At 41.9% G+C, this 21,333-nt stretch overlaps 1 protein-coding gene across 1 annotated transcript in view; it reads right to left on the bottom strand.

Annotated features, from left to right (window-relative positions):
* Positions 1–2,376: 2,376 nt before the first annotated feature.
* Positions 2,377–21,333, bottom strand: part of FAT4 (FAT atypical cadherin 4) — a 220,756-nt gene continuing 201,799 nt past the window's right edge. The window contains exons 16-17 of the mRNA XM_026647814.2: positions 11,896–12,157; positions 2,377–5,700 (exon numbers count right to left, since the gene is read on the bottom strand). Coding sequence (XP_026503599.1) covers positions 3,824–5,700; positions 11,896–12,157 — 2,139 coding nt within the window. The 3' untranslated portion in view covers positions 2,377–3,823. The remainder of the gene's footprint in view (positions 5,701–11,895; positions 12,158–21,333) is intronic.

Below are 21,333 nucleotides of genomic sequence, written 5' to 3'. Positions count from 1 at the left end.
GCGTAATCAGGCCCCAAATTCTGCAAGCATGTAAGCAAGTGCATAACTTTACATATGGTTTAATCCCATTGATTTCAATGGAATTGCTCCTGCATGTAAAGTTATTGACAAACATAAGTGCTTAAAGGATCCTGGCTTTGGATTTTTAAGATGTGGAGGGGAATGTACAATGGTGGAGATTATTTTGTTTCTATTCAATTATCTATGACTTGCCTACAATGTGCTACAGATTTCTATGGAAAACTCTCCAGTAATATCAGTTCAATTCTGCTCATAAATCAGTAGCATAATATAACCGAATATGGATTTTCTACCAGTATAATAAAACAGAGTGATTGTCTCAGAGATGAGGATATTTTAGAACAAGTTATGAAAAAGCAGAATTTTACCTTAAAAGGTGTTTTTTGCATCTTCAGCCCACCAGTCTGAAGTGACTGGCTACAGCCTGTTAAATCAAATCTACAGAAGGAGTTGCACCTTATCAGTTTAGACTGGTGGACATGAGCATACAGAAAAACTATTCTTGTGCAAGTTATTTTTAATATTCAGCAGCATATATGTGTGTATGTTTGAGGTTCCCGTTTCCTCATTCAGAGGATTTGAGTGTACTCTAGGACTTGGGGAGAATATCTGGTTATGTGAAATTTTATTGAGGGATGAGGCATCATAAACATCTACTTGCTTTTATCTGAGGATCAGAAACAGGGAATCACAAAGAAATCAGTAAACAATGAAATATATTTTTGGTTGATCACAGACAATATGAAAAGGGAGCTTAGATTAATGTACTCCAAATGGTAGACTGAAGCCACATTAAAGGAATACCATCAATGTAGAGTAAACCCACATTGTATATTATTTCCCTGTAACAAAATAAACTGATAATCTCAGAGTTTTTAACTGGTATAATGCAGATCTCAATATGTTTAGTGTTAATTTCAAAAGATTTTGTTCACTGAAGCTTTCATGTGTTGTTAAAATCACTGCTTGCATCTGGTACAGTCAGTATTAGAGGATAACACTCAAACCAAGCACGCAGCTTTTTGACAGATGTTTAATTACAGAAAGTTTTCAGACTGAGAAATCATTTGTGGATCTCCTGTTATTTCAGATGTAACTACTTATATACAAATGTGTACTGTTCTGGCCTGTTATCTTCTGCTGAGTGCTCTGATTGTTGGGCGACAACTTGAAAACAGCAGCGTATTTAGCCAAAAGAGTGTGTTAAGTCTCCTTTGTCAGATCAGACACAAGATGGCCAATAAATCTAAAACAAATACAGTAATGCATATGAAAACTTTAGCTGTTATTCTTTGTATGTAACTATTTATCATTTGCTTAAGTTCTCCAAAGAAAAGAAAGAGATAACTAGTCCATCCTGACAAATCATTCACTCCATCCTCATCTTTCACACTAAGAGCCTTAAGTTTTCCATGGCTTATATTCTCCTTTACTAACTTAAATGTAAGTAGTTTTCAAAAGTTTGATTTACTCTTTTATAAATATAAAACCTACACAGTAAAAACACTTTCCCAAAGATTCTTCTTTCTCTTACACTCCTATTGCCGACACTTCAGAAAGGTTGGGACTTGAATGAAGATGGAAATCATGGATGAGTGTGTATAAAGATGTATAACTATTTATTACCGATATACCCCAAAGTAGTACACCACCATGTAAAATGGACATTAAATTATTAATAGAAATCTGTCTAAATGCATATGTGGTGGAAAGCAGATTTTTTTATTCAAGGAGAGAGGATTCTTTTGAAGCTCTCTCCAAGCCTTAAGGATAGCACCCTTCATGCTTTCCATCTCCCTAGAAAAGATGAATGCCTCTCCTTTCTGAAAACATTAATACCACTCCTGTAATGCCAGAAGGAGATAACGGCATGTGAGGTGAATCACACTCACACTGGTTGAAATGCACCCCATTGCAAAAGGCACAGCACAAAACTTAAGCGGGACTTAAGGTGGTGCATAGGTCTTGTGCTGACTGACTATATTGTGATGAATTTCTTCCACACAACAAATGTGTGTGACACCTTTCACTGTGCTCCCCGCAACCCTATAGAAAGCCAGTTTAACCCATTATTTATGTTCTGTGCCTGGTTGACATTACACCACAGATATGAAAACTGCAGAATAAAAGGAATAGCTCAATACTTAGTGGAGATGAATTAACATGTTATTCACCATGACAGAGCTCTGTGCATATGTTCGAGGTCAACAATACTATTCTTAAAGACCATATGCCATGGAGGAACTGGTAAAAAGAATATCAAGGGATGAAAACAGAAAGAGAGTAACAAATAAGAAGTATTTTCAATGATATGCACTACACTTTTTAAATAAATATTTTAATTCTATTATTGGCATTTACAAGTAGAAAGCATACAGTATGTTACAAATTTATCAAAAGGTGAAAAATATGGATGTTACATAAGTAACAAATGTAAAAAAAAAGTATTTTTCTTACCTTCCCTGAAAGTAAGAAAACTATTCAGCATAGGAAAATATTGATATCAAAAACACAGTTTAGGTAAAAAAAAAAAGTCTTTACACAGTACAATAGGATCTTCAGGTCTGCAGGAACACATGAAAGGTTTTGTGAATTTCTATTTAGCCTATACATTTTAGGGGATTCAGAACAAACAATAAGCTATTGTAAGTCAGTCTACTAGGAGTTTTCTCTCATATCAGCTCCACAATGCTAGAGTGCAGTAATTTTTATACAATAAATAATTCTTCAAAAGTTTCTGTCTCAGAAAATTATGTAATGCAGAAAATGCCCCTCCAAGGTCACGTGGGCTAGGCAGTGCTTTGATAATAATTATAACACTGATTATGACATCTAAGCACTTTACAGATGTTAGCTAATGAATCCTCACAATACCCCTGTGAGGCAAGCAAGTAAGTATTATTATCATCATGCCCCCATTGTACAGATGGGTCAGCTGAAACTTTGAGAGACTGAATGATTTGACCCGTGGCTGAGCTGAGATTAGAATGCAGGAGCTCCTAGTATCTAGTCTGGTTGCAATCCATTAGAACATGCTGCCTCTGTAGACTATACTATCTGTTTGATCTGACAACTTCCAATAATTTCATGCCAGGGTAAAGCACTGGGAGGAGTGCAGAGGTGGGGGATAAGCATCCAAAAATATTTCATAGTGATTCAGAAGCTCTCACACAACTTTGTCAATGAAAAAAAATCCTAAAGTGCTGGACAGGTTGAGCCGCTTCTAGCACCTCTTGTATGGATAAAACTTACGGCACTTTTGCCAGCAATTACTCAAACTTATTTCTTCCTTAAAGTTTACACATAGAGGAATTGCAGGATATGGTAAGTACATTTTCTGAGAGGCTGTAATAGTGTAATTCCTTCATTCACCCTCCTTCTTCCATGTGTCTCTCAAGGGAAATAAAATCCTCAATACTCTTGCATTGCAAAACAAGTTATTAAGTTGTAGACAATACACACACTCCCACAATAAAAACATCTGAGCTTATTTTCAGATCAAAGCATTATTAATTTAAAAATCACAAACCAAACAATGGTAAATAGGAAACCCTTTTCAAATGCTGCATGCTGAATGTCTTGTTTTTAAAATACAATGCATGCAGGAGAAATAAATTCACCCAAGCATAATTAAATTAAAAATGTTTTAAGTCTGTTTCAGCAGCATAATGGTTATTATTTTTAAAAGTCTCCTCCAACCACACTGGCCTGGGCTTAAAATGCTGACTTTCACTTATCTACAACCATACAATGGTTTCACTGTTCCATGATTTTGCATTTTGACAATGCCAGTATATGAGGTCTATACATATTGTTCTGCTTCCCCATCTTTGGAAACGGGCTTTGTTGTACCACCTTTGCTTTCTTCATTTGTGTTTGCTGCTGCTGCTGCTTTTTCTGGGAGTGATGCTAAATCTTTAAAAACATCTACATAATGTCCAAAGCCTGGACCCCAGTTCAAAAGGTTGTCCCAGTTGAAATTTCCAGTTTGCTGTCCAAGCTTTATGGGCAATGTGTTCTCAGCAATATTAGATGTTGTTGCTTGTGCACCCACAGGCCCACCCTCAGCTCTCCGGCCAGGGTACCTCCTAGGCTTCAGCCTAGCACCATAATTGTCTTCATCATCTGCATCTGACTCATTGACTTGAGATAATTTGGGCATTCTGGATGTGTACACCATAGGCTTGTCTCTATCATACTCCATTTCTGAGCAAGTGAAAGACTCATGGGAGTCACTATCAGATGATGATTCTGGAGCTGGAATACCATCAGCTGGATTCCTTGTTCTTGACAGTGGCCTTCTGCAGTCCTCCTCTGAAGAAGACCTTCCGTGATCAGCACTACAGATGCTTGGATTTCTAGGGCGAGGAGTGTTAAGTCTCTCCACCTCTTCAATAGAGAGTCCTACAGGAGGAGCAGTCTCCAGAGGAATCTGTCCTATTGGTTGCTTTAGGCGACTTCCTGGTCTGGAACCATGAGTTGCCATGGTCTGGGGACTCTTACTTCTTCTCCCTAGTCTAGTGGCATAGTTAAAAATGCCAGGCTGGCAGACATCATTGTGCATCTCCAAAGGACTCCCTTCTCTTATTGACAGATGAAGTTCCCTTGCTGGACTATTTCTGTAGAAAGCTGATGACTTGGAGAATGGAGCGGGGCTGTGACGAGACAAAGGGTTGGGGGTAGGGCATGCAGAGTGGCTTAAGGAAGTTGTCCTTAGTCCCTGACTGTATGAAGGTTGATAAGTCAAGCTGCTTGCTCCCAGTGGCATTGGGGACTGCCTGGCAAAGCCTAGTGGGCTATGCCTCTGGATAGAGAATTTGGGCGTGTGACTCCGGAACTGCTTGTAGTGCTGAATGATGTCTGCGTCTGAAGGAGCAATGCTGCTTGCATTTTCAATGTCATAGTGCTCTATCTCAGGTTCAGGGGAAGCCAGAGGGGCACTGGGTATAGTCTCTGTATTATGGGGTATGTCTGTCTCATCATAGATGAGGTAAGGGTTTTCTCTTTCAATTATATCAGGTTTAGGGTTCCCTTCAGGCTGCTTCCTGACAGTCATGTCATCGCCATAGGGCGGAATGTTGTCAGGATCATCAAATGCAACATTCTCACTTCCTTTTTTCTTCTTTTCCTTCGTTTTCCTCTCCTCCTTTGGCACTTTTGTCTTTTTTCCCCTGCACTGATTACAGAGGATCAGGCTAAGGACAAGCAGGGCAAGAACTGTAGCACAACTGCCAACAATAGCAGGAACAGCCCAGAGTGGCAGAGAGAGCTCGGCTTGGTGAGGGTGAGGGATGCATATGTGTCCTCCATTGATTCCACCCTTGCACACATGTCCCTGGGCACACAGGATACCAAGACAAGCCACTACCGTCTCACATGTTCTTCCTGTGTATGATTCAGGACAGCTGCAGGTAAATCCAGAATGCGCACCAGGTTCACAGCTGCCACCATTCTGGCAAGGGTTGGAGGCACAGGCTCCTGGAGGGACACATTTATATGCATACCACTGGTTAATGCACATTAATTCGCCCCAGCAGGGATTGCTGGCACAAATGTTGGGACCTCGGCAGCCAATCTTCACAAAGGGGTCCGTTTTGGATATGGTAGCAATGCTGTGCTTTCCACTGAAAGGAAGGCTTTCTCCACGATACTTCACATAGGCAAAACAGCCATCAAAACCTAGGGAGAAAGAACAACAGTCACTTTGGCACCTCAAGATAGAGTGTCTACGCAGTCAAAACAAAATACCAATGTTCAGTGTCAAAAAGGAATCTCGCAGAATAGTCACAATATGCAAGGTGATTTGTATGATTTGTAGAAAAGTGCCAAAAAAGATTTACATTATTAATAATACAGTGCATACTCAACCCTTACAATGCAACTGTTCCTGTAGTTTTGTAAAGGACCAACATTAAAAGCAGCATTTTGGATAACCCAAGAATAAAATAATCTCTATTTACTGAAGTAGCTTTAATCAATATGCAGCGTCTCTTGCAAGTGTAAATTAGTAGGCCAAGTTATGCTCTTAATTACACTCATGAAACCTTACTGATTTCAGTGGCATCGCAGGGGTGTGACCGAGGGCATAATGTGTCCCAATAATTTCAGCTTTAAAAATATTTTGTGTTTCATTTAGGTGAACAGATAATTATCTCAGGGCATGGCTAAACTTGCTGATGTAGAACGCTTTGAGTTAAATCAGCCTTTGTAGAGCGCAGTAGGGAAAGCGCTACAATCTGTCCACACTGACAGCTGGAAGCGCACTGGTGTGACCACATTAGCAGCTCTTGCAATGGCCACAGAGAGCAGTGCATTGTGGTAACTATCCCAGCATGCAAGTGGCTGCAACGTGCTTTTCAAATGGGGGGGTGGGGTGGAGTGTGACAGAGAGTGTGTTGTGTGTATGTGGAAGGAGAGAGAATGGGTATTGGGGGGGCTGAGAGCATGTCAGCATGCTGTCTTTTAAGTTCAGACAGCAACAGACCCCCCTTCCCCGCTCACCCCACTGCCTCTCTCTCTCTCTCTCTCTCTCTCTCAGACACAGCATTCCACAGTAATGGTTGCTTTGTCTCGGGGCAGATAAGCATTTCCAGAGGCTGATCAGAGCGCAGTAATGCAACACCTTGTCCACACTGGTGCTCCAGTGGGGGCGCTCCAGCAAACGTTATTCCACTTGCTGAGGTGGAGTACCAGCAGCTCTGTAGCCATGGAGTCAGAGCGCTCTATGTGCCTTGCCAGCGTGGACAGGTAGTGAGCTAGGGTGCCCGGGCTCCTTTATTGCACTGTAACTCGCAAGTGTAGCCAAGCCCGCAGTTACACTAAGTCCTTGGCTACACTTGTGAGTTACAGCACATTAAAGCAGCCCCGGGTGCACTAGCTCACTCCCCGTCCACACTGGCAAGGCACGTAGAGCACTCTGACTCTGCAGCTAGAGCGCTCCTGGTACTCCACCTCGGCGAGAGGAATAACGTTTGCTGCACTTTGACTACAACGCCCAGGCGTCAGTGTGGACGAGGTGTTGCCGCTGCAAGTGCCGCAAATGTGGCCACGCCAGTGTGCAAGCAGCTGTCACTGTGGACAGACTGCAGCGCTTTCCCTACTGCGCTCTCCGAAGGCAGGTTTAACTCACAGCGCTCTGCATCTGCAAGTGTAGCTATGCCCTAATATAAATCTGGAGTAATCCACTGAATTCACTGGAGTTACTTCAGCTTTGCATCAGTGTAATTGACATAAGAATTGGGTCCAGTGCCTTCTCAGGTTTAGTCTCAAATTTTAAGAACTTACTTTCTTTTGGTAGTTATTTGCCTGCAGTATTTAATGAGTCATTTGCTCATAAACTTTTTGATAAAATCTCACTATCACTGCAAATGGAAACCTGCTTTGAGAAAGTGATAAGGAGCAACAGCAAGGTTAAATAAAGAAGGATCATTCTAAAGAACTTCTAGCACAACATTTACTAGACACTGTTAATGGTATTTTTTAAAAATAAATATTTTTCGCATACTGTGTGCAAAAAAGGATGGAAGATAATGACAAGCAAGCAATTAAATAATTTATCTGAACATTATTCTCTTTGAATAGAGACTTAATAAATGATTTCAAAAAAATCTTGCAAAAGGCTTTTTTTAAAGTCTGCTAAATAAGGGGTTTAAGAGAGTTTAAGGTTTTATTAATCTAGTTCAAAACCCTAGGTTTACAAAAACATGCTTAGGTCAAAATTTTCAAACCTGCATCCCAAGTGTAGGCATCTCGTGCTGAAATAAATGGCCTTTTTTTTTTTCAGAAGCAAAGAAAAACACTGATCATCCCACAGTCCCCAGTGCCTTCAGTATGTCTGAAAAATCAGGCCAGTTTTATCTAGGTGCCTAAATATGGAGGTGGAGGCACCTAAGTTTGAATATTTGAATTCAGTTTTTAAGAGTTTTTAAATGTAAAATAAACATACATTGTATAGCGCAAGACCCATTTTCGGCTTGGGAATCATCTGCCGCAAGCTTTTTAGCTTGGAAATAAAGCTCACACCAAGAGGAAAAAAAGCTTCAGATTAAAAAAAGGCATTTGCAAACATACACATTTCTGTCATCTGGTGACAAGATTAGATGTGAGCTTTGAAGTACAAATGAATATTTTTGTGACTGTAGCCTGAGTCTCTAAACTGTGGTGTGACCCATCAAGATGCTGTTTAAGGGTTATATTTTCAGATCTTTATTCTAATTTTGCTTTCCATGGAAACAGAATTATTATGCTAAAGTACTGAGTAATCAATGGGCAGCTGAATTTTGGGGAAGCATACATTTTCTACACATATAACTTCTACGTTCACCAAATCCATTATCAGATTACAGACCCCATTCGTTAAAGAGGTGGTTATGTGATTGGGGCTCCTATGTCCAATGACTTTACATGGAAACCATCCATAATCTTGCCAGGAATGCATATATGCTAAAATACTGGACTGAAATCAAATTTATAAATTCACTCCCAGGTAAAAAATATGCATGAGCATAGTTCAGACAATCAGTATTTAAAGTCCCCAAAAGGAATTTCAACATGTGTTCACTCTACAGCCTTAATTTATAACAGAGGTTATTCTTAAAGCCACACATCTTCATGTCATCCATGATCTCAAACCTTCTTTTCCCTCTGACTTTTCCCTTATCTCTAAATCTGCCTATCACCCTTACCTTGACCCTGGCTTTGCTGAAGTCCTTATTCATGGCTTAACAAATTCCTGGATGTCTAATACAATTCATTTTTCTGTAGTTTTTCTAACGTCCCACTCTTTAGACTGTAAATGTGCTATAGCCAGAGTCCTCACCTCTATTGCTTTAGGAAGCAGTATGTTCATGGATTCATGTCTCTGAATCTAACATGGTTTGGGTCTAACACCGTCTCTTAACTGTGACCCAGGTTTTCAGAATTGTGAAAGCAGATAGGGCTAAATTATCCCTGGTTGTTGTATCTTCAAGGAAGCAAATCCCCCCAAAAGCAGAGTAGTGGGGAGGAAGTGGCACTCTTCCTCTGTGCACATAGGAGTTCAGGGAGGGATTGTGCTTCCCTGAGACACAGTCCTTTCCAGCAGATCCTTGGGGCAGTGAAGCTTTGCATTGACCTTTACTCCACGCTATGGCTATTTGAGACAACCAAATCCATAATTTACACTCCCAATTACTGTGAATGCACACACAGTTGTTTTAATACACACAGATTATGTGCGTGCACAAGTCTGAAAATTTGGCTCTGAATATCCAGCTATATACTTATTCTACAACTCCAATATTGGCTTCCTCTCGGTCTCCTCCCTGAAGCTTTCAGTAGTTAGAGAGTGATGGGAGGATACTTCTTTCACTAGTATCTATCTGGAACTCTCTCCTCAACTGTAAGTCACTGAGGGTATGTCTACACTGGCACTTCATCGGCAAAACTTTTGTCGTTCGGGGTGTTAAAAAAACACTTCCCCAAACAGCTAAAGTTTTACCAATGAAAAGCACTGGTGTGAACAGCACATTGTCGGCAGGACCACTCTCCTGCTGACAAAGCTGCTGCCGCTCGTGGGGGGTGGAATTTTTTTGTCAGCAGGAGACCTCTCTCTTGCCGACAAATAGCAGCTATGCTATTTGCTGTGTAGTGTAGCCATAGCCTGAGTCACAGCAAAACTTTATATCTCACTTTAAAACCTTCCTTTTCTCCTTAGGATTGATTGTCACTAGAATCCATCGTTGTGATGGCTTGTTTGCAGGAAGCTATTCAAAACTAACTGCATCTTATAGAATATAATAAAAATGCTTGAGAAAGAAGTAAAAAAATATGTGTGCCAATCGAACGATGAAATATAGCAGTTTTAAATTACAAACAATAAAAGAGGAGTAAACATTTCATTCATTACTGATGTCTGAGAAAGTTTCAACAAGTCTAAATATTATGGTTGGAGGTGATAGATTGCAAGTATTTACACTAACATCGCTATAAATTGTGGAGGATTCTTTAAAGATGCCTAGCATAGAGATAAATGGTATTAATATTGACTCTGCTATGAAATAGCAGATTTAGTCAAGGCACACTGGATGGCAGGACTGACTTTAGATTTCAAAGGACACTATTTTAAAGACTGAACACACTCTGATGTCAGAAATGAGAGAGTAGCTATTTTCAATGTCAAATATGTTGTGATCAGAGATGTGAGTCTCTATTGTATTGTCTCTATTGTATTAAGGATACTGCCAAGTTTTACACACATACTCTTCCTATGCCATGGCAGTGATAAGTTTCTTTTGTGAAAGAGCTGTGTTTTCTTTCATTATTGCTCTAATATTCATTTTCGCCTATTTTTATATTTCTGAATAAAGGGGAAAATGAGGATTTAGATTCAGGTTGGGAACCAAGTAAAATAGAGGATTTGCTTGCTTCATTCCTGGTGGTCTCTTTCTGCTAGACATATGATCTGCAGCAACTGTGATTTTGTCAGGTATACTTGGGTTTGAGTGCATTATTGAATTTACAATATTGGATTTATAATATTGGACTACCCCCATGTACGTTTTTGTCTGCCTCTACTAGTACTTCAGATATTTTCAAACATCTGAGTTCACACAGAGTTTTATATCTCCCCTTTGTAAATCTTTGGTAAGTCATACACAGTGTAATCCAATATTAAAAAAATATGAAAAAGATTTTGGACTGTGCATTCCTAATGCAAGCCAGACTCTCATAATTCGTTTATTTCTCCATCAGTCAATGTGTTAGGAGTTACTGTCCTCATTTTATTTTATTCCTGCTTTGCTACAAATGTCTCTATTTTTTAATGCATAGACTGTAGTTTGGGCATAAAATACATATGTAAAAAAGGACAGGGTCAGATATGGCATGCATGCAATTTCACATCACATCTTGCATCAACTCACCATGAGTGGAAGTCATTGTTTACATTGGATATTGTCAAAAATGTGAAGTGTTAACTTTCAACCGTCAAATTACTTTATCTGGTGATAATCCTTTGAGTTAGTCAGGTTTTCAATATGAAGATTGATTTTTAAACATATGTCTGCTCTGCCTAACATACCTCACAGTCTGCAGTTAAAAATCATGTCTATCTTTTCTTATCATAAGCAGAATATCAGCTAAAAAGTTGACTAGTTTTGTTTTCAGAGTCTTATATTGAGACTATAACTCTCTAAGGGAACTGATCTATTCTCAGCAGTTTTACATTATTCAATGGGTGTTTCTTATTGCACTTAGTTTCTGTTTCTCAGATGAAGAAAGAGGAGGATTTATTTCTGACAGCAGCATAAGGCAGAAGGAAGTTGGAATTGCAGAAATCATTGTAATCACATTAATGACAGGCCAAATACTGCAGTTCTTACCAAACCCCTACTCAGGCAAAATTCTCATTTACCTGGGTAAAACATTTGCCTGGATTTGCAACATTTGGGCTAAAGTAAGACGATTTCAACTGATATTAGGAAAATAATATGATTTATTCACTGCCTCAGATTAAAGAGACACAAAGAGAAATATGGCAATGACATATACTGTCAAACAGTATTATGCATTTTTGATCCTTCAAAAACTAAACACATTCCTTTGAAAAATAAAACAAATTAAAATACACAATAAAAGGACAAATCTTGCAGTCCTACTCAAGAGAAACTGTCATCGATTTGAAATGGAAGTTTTCCTGACTCAGGGTCTGTAGGATTTGGCCTAGTAATAATCCCTACAATATTTTTAAAAAATATTTAGTAAATGGGACCCCCTACTTGAGGTCCCAGGTGTAAAATGACCAGTGTTTCATATCTACATAATTCACTCATGTCAGGATGATGTTTTTAAAAGATATATACATATGTGTATGTGTACGTGCATTCTCTTTTTTACCTGTCTCTGTGCTTCTGGGAGTGTGGCTTGGTGGGATTCCTCCCAAAGAAACTGTAAGAACATTAAGTCCTCCAAAGTCTTGTGTGACATGGAGAATCTCTCTGCTGTAGGTCTTGTCAATAGATAGAACAGTGGCAGATCCATTCTTTTCAATAAGGAGGGAATGCCATTGACCATCTGCAGTGTAAACTTCAGGAATATTCCTCTCCACTTTCCCAGCAACTCCAGCATCAGATGTGTAATGCACCTTGCCACTCTTTATCTATAAAGATATTGGAAAAAAGCAAATGATATATTATTAAAATTACAACAATGCACCAGAAATAAAACACAATGTCTCAGGGTACCATTTGACCATTATAACCCAAATCATTTAACCGTTATAAATGAAGGGGGGGAAAGCAATGACCATTTTAGTCACACAGATAAATGCCCCTAATGTATGAAGCCACCTGAATTTGCCTTTAGATTCCACCTTTTTTTTCTTTTAAAACCAAATTATTTTGCATTAATATACAGAGAAGACATGTGATATGGGCACTACATCATTTCTGGTACAAGTAAGATAGTTGGATAGTATCTTATATGTTCTTGCTGAAGAAATTCAAAATGGTGAACAACTTTTGAATTTCAAAATGGTGAACAACTTTTCCTTGAAAAAATGTTTGTCTTTGCCAAACTGATTGATGTCTCACTGATATTCCCTTAGAAGTCCATGGATCAAATGCTCTGAGGTCCATTGAACAAAACATGTTTTTGCGTAAGCATAGCCAAGTGCCTCCTTTTTTATGATAAGTGGCAAGGTGCTTTTCAGAACAAACAGACACTTCCCTTGCCCCAAAGAGCATGCATCTAGTTTTCATTATGACAGCAAGGGTAACAATCAGCTAGGAGCGGATGGGATGAGGAAAAAGCAACAAAATCATCTGATTACTCAGTTTAGACACATGCATAATTAGATAGCTCAAATTTCCTTGTCTCAATACTAATATTTTCTGACTTGCTTCTTGTGGGTATCAGGGATAGGTTTGAATTAAAAGACAGTGGTGGTTTAGGGAGGATGTCCCAAACTCAGAGGGAGATATGGAAAAAAGGGACTAAAATGGTTGTGACAGAAGTGGACAAATGGGGCAGAGAGCTGGCACCACTGGCAGAGTGGCGAGGGAACCCTATTGTTTGCTGTTGCCATTTCTCCTGCCCACCTTCTCTTCTCTCTGATTTTTTAAATTTATTTATTTGAGAATAAAGGGTTTTTTTGGAGCAAGGCCAGTGGTTCTCTTATATTTAGAAAGTGTTTGTCACATTATGGGTAGCACTGGAAACTAATATTAATAACTTAGAAGAACAGAGTCTCCTTATCCAATCTGCAAAATTAGTCCAAATTTGGGAATCCTGGTGGATGAAGGGCCACTACATTTGACTGAAGGCATTTTCATCATCTATGAAAATGATACCCCAGACTCTCAAGTAATTTCATTGGGATTTGAGCAAAGCAATTAGCCATACCTCAAACTTTAAGCATGTGCTTAAATGCTTTGCTGAATTGGGGCCACAGGCAAGAACAGGATATTATGAAGGAGTGAATGAAGTTGTAATTCTTTCCTTCATTTCTTCTTTTTGGACTGCTATTTTCTCCTTTTCAATTCCTTTTCTATTCAGATCCCTTCACATACACTCCACTTCAGCCCTAAGTCTGGAGGATAAAGGGCCAAATTCTCACATTTACACTGATGCAGCCCAGGCTTGGCCCTAACAACCTCATTCAAGAACACAATGCATCTACAAAAAGAACACGAGTACTTGTGGCACCTTAGAGACTAACAAATTTATTTGAGCATAATAAATTTGTTAGTCTCTAAGGTGCCACAAGTACTCCTGTTCTTTTTGCGGATACAGACTAACACGGCTGCTACTCTGAAACAATGCATCTAGTTGCTCTCTAAGTCACGTAAGGCAATGAATAGTCACTGGGAATAGCAGGAGGTCAATTAGTCCAAAAACTTTTCTTCTGTTGGGGTCTGAAAGCATTTGCAATGCAATTCTCTAAGTCACACAATGCATCCGCTTGAGTATTCTGTGATACAGCAGTATACAATTATATCGATTTCTTTTAGAGTTTTTTTACTGGTCTCCATTGCTATAGGGTGTGAGTATCTCCCAAGTTAATAGATTGGAACAGCACTATTAAATTTCATGAAGAATTCTGCTCCTTTCGCTCCCTTGTTTATAGGATGCTTTTGCTTGAGATAGGTTTGTGCTCTTCACACAGTCCTGTGTGAGCTCAAAAGCTTCTCTCTCTCACCAACAGCAATTGGTCCAATAAAAGATATTACTTCACCCACTTATCTCGCTAATATCCTGGGACCAGCACGGCTACAATGCTGCACAGGAAAAAACTGTTGTTCTTTGAGATATGTTGCTCATGTCCATTCCATTACCCCCCCCACACCCCGCGCCCCTCTGTCAGAGTTGCCAGCAAGAAGGAACTGAGAGGGCTTAGGACCAGCAGCGCCTGATATACCAACGCATGAGCGCAGCACTCAAGGGGACGCCACAGCCGGCCCTATGGATGCCGCTAAGGCAAAAATCTCCAACAACTGTGCACATGGGCGCACAACACTTAGAATGGAATCAGTGTGAGCAAGCACTCGAAGAAGTATAGACACTGATAGCATTTGTGAAGTTCCGTAAGCATAATACAGTTATTTCCATGAAGAATAAAGTTTACGCGATCAGAAGTGTGAGGTGAAGCACTGGGTAACAGGATGCTACTGCTCCAGTTTCTAGAAACTGTTAAGTACACGGACTGTTCTACCTTCATGAAAGAAATAATGCATGATGCAGGCTGAAGAGTTTGGGTCTTATAGATTAGCTCCCCCTCACAGCTGTCAGAACATGCACATGTCTTGGCAGCAGTTTGAAATGAATGACTGCTCAAAGGACTAGAATGTATCCAGCACATTTTATCACTTGGGTCAAGTTCATTTTCTAGATATACCTGATAAGTCTGATAGAATTAAAGCGGTTAATGTAACCTTTTTAGAAAACTTCACAGCAAATCAGAGTATCAGAAAATGTTTGATTTACAATGTCTTTAATAAATCTCTGCAAAAAAAGAAAGATTGCTTTTGTCTTTGCAAACCTAGGTGGCATATGTCTGAATTACCCCTCAATATGAAAGAATCCCACATTTGGAATATCAGTCACATAGACTGTAATAACAAAACCAACACCATTTGCTAGATTCAAAAGTATTCTTAAAAATCTCATTAGACTGAATAAGTGGTTTTTACATAATGTTAAGTTTTGCACTCTGTTATATCTCAATTAGTTCTTCACTTTTGTTATTTAGTCTTAAAGATGAAGTGGAATGGAGACTGAAGATTTTTGCCTTTTACTTGTTTTTTATGCAAAAAGAAGAAAAAAAACATCATATGACCCAACATTTTCAATGCCCACTGAAATACTAAACCCAGAACTATAATTTTTAATGCCACGTTATATAATTCTTCTAACTGCCAACAACCAATACATTCCCTAGTGATTTATTACCCTTAAGGACTATTTATTTTTCTTTAAAATTCCATGTGGCCAATGGTAACAGACACATAAATAACATAAGACTGGCATATAGAAAATATAAAATTTCCAATGACAAGACTGGATTGTGACTTCTTCAATCAGGAAGAAAGAATGTGGCTCCTAGTTCCTTGAACCACACCATATTTCTAAACTCAAAACAAATGGTTTGTGCTGATAACACTCTGAAGGATCCCATTTCTGGGTTTTATTTAAATGGCAATGAGACTGGCAAATGAGCTATAATGAAAAAGCATGAACCGCTAAGCAAAAACAAACAGAATCCAAAATATGATGATCAACTAGCTGCACTGTTAATATCCTAAGAGTTCCCTTCACTGAACAAACAGCTTCTTATTCTTCTTTTACATCTATGTATTTTGCTTTATGATTCTTTCCCATTTTAGTTGCAGTGATAATTTGGAGGTAAGATTCGTGAACGAAAGTGCAGTTCTGGCATGACAACCTGGTGATGGTACATGTCCTCCAATTCACTCAGTGTGATGAGGCCAGTGAGATATCTGCCCTGAAGTATTTAACTTATAATATTTGTTTTACTGCAAACACGTGCCCAGGATTGATAACAGCATAGCCAAGACTTTGGTGGGCAGAAATTGAGACTTGGCAAACAAGGAACCTGATGAGATGCAGCTGGCCCTTTGGAACCATGGCTCATGACTGCTCTTGGTTTAATGCAGAGATCTGTAGCACCTAAGACATATGTTGGGGCTTCAGAGGATTTAATCAATTTCAGATGAGAGTAGGTGTGCCTATGATTTGGCCTATTCCTGAAGATCAGGTACTGTCACTATTGCATGGTAGGCTGGCATAATCAACCATTGCTGGTCGCTTATCAGGCACTGTATTTTGCTGCAGGACAAAAGGTTACTCAGATCCTGCGGTGGGTTTCTGGTTAGGAGGTTGTTAGTGGGCTGGTCTCAAACCAAAGGCCTTAGGGAGGATCCCCAATTACCCACCAGTATAGAGATTCTTTGAGTTTGATTTCTTCATCAGATATGCCAATGCAGTCAGCTGGTGTCCTTGTTAAATGCTGCATTCCTGGTGATATTTTTGGAGCATTTAGAGTCATTGAATGGTGCCTGGGTCAGTAAGGGATACTTTTGGTAGGGCTTTGGAGTTTAGGGATGGAAAATGAGGGGAGCAATAGGTCATCTGGACCGTGAGGATGTCAAAAACAGATCAGGGATGGCAAGGTGAGAGCAGAGAGCTGCAAGAGGATGGTGAGGCAGGGATTTGACCAGTCATGGTATTAAGGGCTTACACAGTAGTGAGACCGCCTAGGGATGCGCCTCTCTTTCTTCGATGCGACAGGAGATACCTCACAAAATTCCAGCTTGTCACGGTATTGAGAATGGAACCTACAATGATGGGGTTCCACTACTGCATTTGGCTCGCACTCATTCAAGACTGGAGCAGTGACATCTGCGACCCAACAGTAGCGTGACCATATATCCTTATGCTGAATATGGGACACCTGGTAAAATTACTTGTATTCAGGCGAGTTCAATGGCAATCAATCAGAACTATGCAGTACAAACATTCAAATTAATATCACATTGACTGAGCCCCTGTTAAAAATAAACACTGTATAATTCGATTATTTTATTTACTTTATCTTTAAGACTTTATAGTTCATATGGGGAGTGGTCTCACACACACACACACGCACGGAGAGGTGACACATCCACACTCCTGTACACCTCTCTCACATGGTGGGTGGGGTGACCGCCTGTCCCAACCCTCCCTGCCCAGCGATATCTGCCCTCCATGCCTGGCTGGGCCCCCGGGACAGACTTTCCTCTCCTTGTACCTGCTGCGCGTGTTCCCAAGGCAACATGTGGGGGGGGGCACGCAGGGTCACATGCCCCCATTCCCCAGATTTCTGCCAGGATTCACACCAGAATGTGGCCAGCAGCAGTCTTTCGGCACTGTGCGGGAGGGAAGGGACAGGAGCTGCTTCAAGCGACAGGGGAAGGTGGGGAGGGATGACCTGGCCCATGTCTTTGCAGAGCTCATCTTTTCCCTCCTAATCCCTGCTTCCCTGCGGCTGGAAGCAGCTTGTCCCTTCCTGCCTGCACAGTGTTGAAAGGCAGTTAACACCTCCCGGCTGCTGCTGGCCACCGACATAACCCAGCTTCCTTCTGTCCCCCGGCTACAGCATGGGCAGAATGGGGTAAGCCCTAAGGATACATTGTGCACCACAGCCAGGGAACCTCACTGCAGGAGCTTCAGCGAACCTGACCAGAGAGGTGGCTCAGCAGAGGAGGGTGCCTCGGGGATGGCGCAGCCCCATACTCCCTGGGGGAAGGACCCAGGGCAGGGGGGGGAGGTGAAGAGGGTGCTAAAGCCCTTACCTGGGGGGCTGCTGTGGAGCCTGCCTGGTCGGGGCATGAACAGGCTGGAAATCGCTTCCCCCCGCCACTCCAGAGCTTAGCTGAGGGGTGGAGAGGCTTCCCCGTGCCAGCGCTGTGTGGGCCTCTGGCACACACAGGGCTTGGCTCCTCCTGGCCAGTGCACCAGGCTGGAGGGTCTTGAGCTTTCCCGAGGTGCTGGCTCAGCCAGAGGCAGTGGGGGAAGGAAGGAGCCTGCCGGCCAGACTGTTGGTGAACTGAGCACTCTGACCAGGGGCTGGTTCTATGCACAGCACTGGGAGTGGGCTGTGCCACGCCAAGGGGGATATGGAGGAGCAGCAGGGCTGGGGAAAGGTGAAGGGGCAAAGCAGGAGAGGAGAGCGAGAGGGGGAGCACATAAAGGGCCGATGCGTGGGCAGCAGAGGCAACACATACCAGCAGCCACCTAGCACCTGCCTGCACTCACCAGCCACCGCAGTTCGCAGCGCGCAGCCAGTGCCAGCTTGAAATGGGATGGAGGGCAGGGCCCTGCTGGCCACGAGCCGGTCAGCAATGGGGGCTGCACTGACGGACCAGCAAGAGGATCAGCCGGTCCCAAGCGCTGCAGCTTTGTCCCACCCCCAGCCTTGCACACTCACCCCCATTGTCAGCCACTGGACCCCTCGCTCACCACTGGTGGGCGGGCGGCGGGTGAGCTGGGATCCAGCGAGCAGCAGAACCTGCCAGTACTGATGGGGGGGAGACAGAAAATATGGGAAAATTTGCCTGTTTTTAAGAAAAAGTTGAGACACCTGCAGGAGGGCTTAAATACAGGACTGTCCTTTAAAAACTGGACGTCTGGTCACGCTACCTAACAGGGAATAGGGGACAGAAGGGTACAGGCAGTTGGGTGTTGGCATTCAAATGCATACAAAATGTACATTCAGCCCCTGGTTGAGAATCAGAGTTCAATGGCGTGAATGGCTAGTTTTATTTTTTAAGCCAATTTTCAGGAGCAAGGAATGGGGTCGTGAGAGCTGGTGTGTGGATCTGTGGACACAGGATTGTACATTGGGCCCACAGGCAGGTGGCTAGTTCACCTGGAGGTGACAAAGCGATTTTGTGTTGGCATGACAGGAAGGGCATGCTCTGAGACCAGCTGATGCCCCTCTTATACTCTTTGGCAGCCAGGAGCAGCCACTAGACATGAATTCTGTGCTTATGGGAAAAACAATTTGAGATTTTATAGGTGGGCTGACTTAATCATGAAGGTTAAGAGAGATTTAAGGCAGGTTCAGGACCTCCTCCGGGGTGGGGAGAGGGGGATTATAAACTGGTCTGAAATACTAGAGCAGAAGATTTGGGAGGGGCACCACAGGTTGACAAGGACTGAAGGTGTGTAAAGTGGGAAGTCAGGTCTAGTTCCCAGATGAACCAGAATTGGAAGTGGAACTAGAGGGAGGAATGCCCTAAAGAAGCTTCAGAAAAGGGTTGCGGATCCTAATGTCTGGTACAACGAGGACACAACCCACTCTCCCCACCTCATTACCCTCATACAGAGGAACAAGGCTGAGTCCCAGAAATGGGATGAGACCAGATTTGTAGGGTTGATGGTAGCTTCAAATACGTAGGTGGAAATGATTAAGGAAGGAACAATGACCTGCACTGTATGATTCATTGCTGGATACTTCCCAGATGAGTTAACAAAGTCAATTAAACCACATCACTCGCATCTTGTCTTTCTTCCTGCACATCTGGGTTAAAGGACCATAATGATCATTTGATCTCCTGTATAATACAGGCCATACAATTTCACCTAGTAACTGCTGCATTTATCCCATCATTTCTGACTGAGCTAGAACAGATCTTGTAGAAAGACAACAAATCTTAATTTATAGACTTCAAGTGATGGAGAATCCATCATACCCCTTTATAAATTGCTTCAATGATTAATTACCCAAACTGGTACCCCTCCCCTTTTTACTTATTTCCAGTAAGAATTTGTTTAGCTTCAGCTTTGAGCCACTGGATCTTATTATGTCTTTATCTCCTACATTAAAGAGCCTTCTGAGTCATAAAGAGAAACCTAATTATGAAAGTTCACCGAATTCTCCAACTCTTTTTGTAAATGAAAATACTTGCCATCTTGATGGTCCTGATTCATCACTGTGTTACTCCAGTTTTATCCCATTGTAGTTCCATTTAAATCAGTGAGTAATAATGGGTAAAATGGAGTAAAGCAGGTGTGATTTAGGTACTGTAGCTTATTTATAACATGTTCTCATATCGAAACATATTCAGATTTTTACCACTTTTCCATATGCTTAATATCTTGCTGCTCAAATATGTTAACAAGCCACACAAATCAAGTAACCAAATAATTTTGAAGGTGGGTTAAAATATTAAGACTCAGATTACAAAAATCAAGCACTTAAATAAGTAGCGTGACTTTCAGAAGTGCTGAGAATTCACAACTCTCAGTGAAGTCAGTGGGCTTCTAAACTCAGGCCAACAAGATTGATAATTTTGGCCACAGTACATAGGGCATCATACTACCACAGGGGTCAGCAACGTTCGGCACGCGGCTCACCAGGGTAAGCATCCTAGCGGGCCGGGCCAGTTTATTTACCTGCTGACGCGGCAGGTTCGGCCAATCGCGGCCCCTACTCGCCGCGGTTCGCCGTCCCAGGCCAATGGGGGCGGCGGGAAGCCGCGGCCAGCACATCCCTCAGCCCGCGCCGCTTCCCGCCGCCCCCATTGGCCCGGGACGGCGAACCGCGGCGAGTGGGGGCCGCGATCGGCCGAACCTGCCGCGTCAGCAGGTAAATAAACTGGCCCGGCCTGCTACGGTGCTTACCCTGGCGAGCCACGTGCTGAACGTTGCCGACCCCTGTACTACCAGAAGGAAGAGCTGGATTTACGGTTTAATCTCAAGCTTTGACTTTTTCACACTGAGAAAAGCAAGGCCTGATAATACTGCAGAGATGATCCTCAGGCTGCATTTTCATGAATTGGTTCTGAAAATCTCTCATTGCCCCGGACGTGCAGGAAGACAGACAAGACACAAGGAATGTGGTTTAATGAGAATGCAACTTTATTAACTCATCTGGGAACTATCCAGCAATAAATCAAATAAGGCAGGTCATCATTCCTTCCCTAATCTGTTCCACTTGTTAGAGGGCCCCCCCACCCTGCCACAGCTGGTCCCCAGCCTCTGGCTGGGAACCCACCAGCCTCCCTTCATGAGGATTAAAAGACTGGGAAAGGGGGTTTTCTCCCCACCATACCAGAGATTGGGAGCCCCAACCCTATTCCTCAGCTTCTTTAGGCGATGCCTTCCCCTAAATCCACTTCCAATTCCAGTTTATCAGGGAACTGATAAACCATCAGATGGTGCCTACACTGGGCACCTGCCAAGTTGTGACAACTTGAATCATACCTATGGCCCTATCCATCAGGTCCTTGGGCTGCTGTGGGAAGGCAAAAAAAAAAAAAAAAAAAAAAAAAA

Source organism: Terrapene carolina, unplaced genomic scaffold, assembly GCF_002925995.2.
Source record: "Terrapene carolina triunguis isolate 2854851 unplaced genomic scaffold, T_m_triunguis-2.0 Scaffold66, whole genome shotgun sequence".
Taxonomy (NCBI): domain Eukaryota; kingdom Metazoa; phylum Chordata; order Testudines; family Emydidae; genus Terrapene; species Terrapene triunguis.
This window is presented reverse-complemented; position numbering and strand designations above follow the sequence as displayed.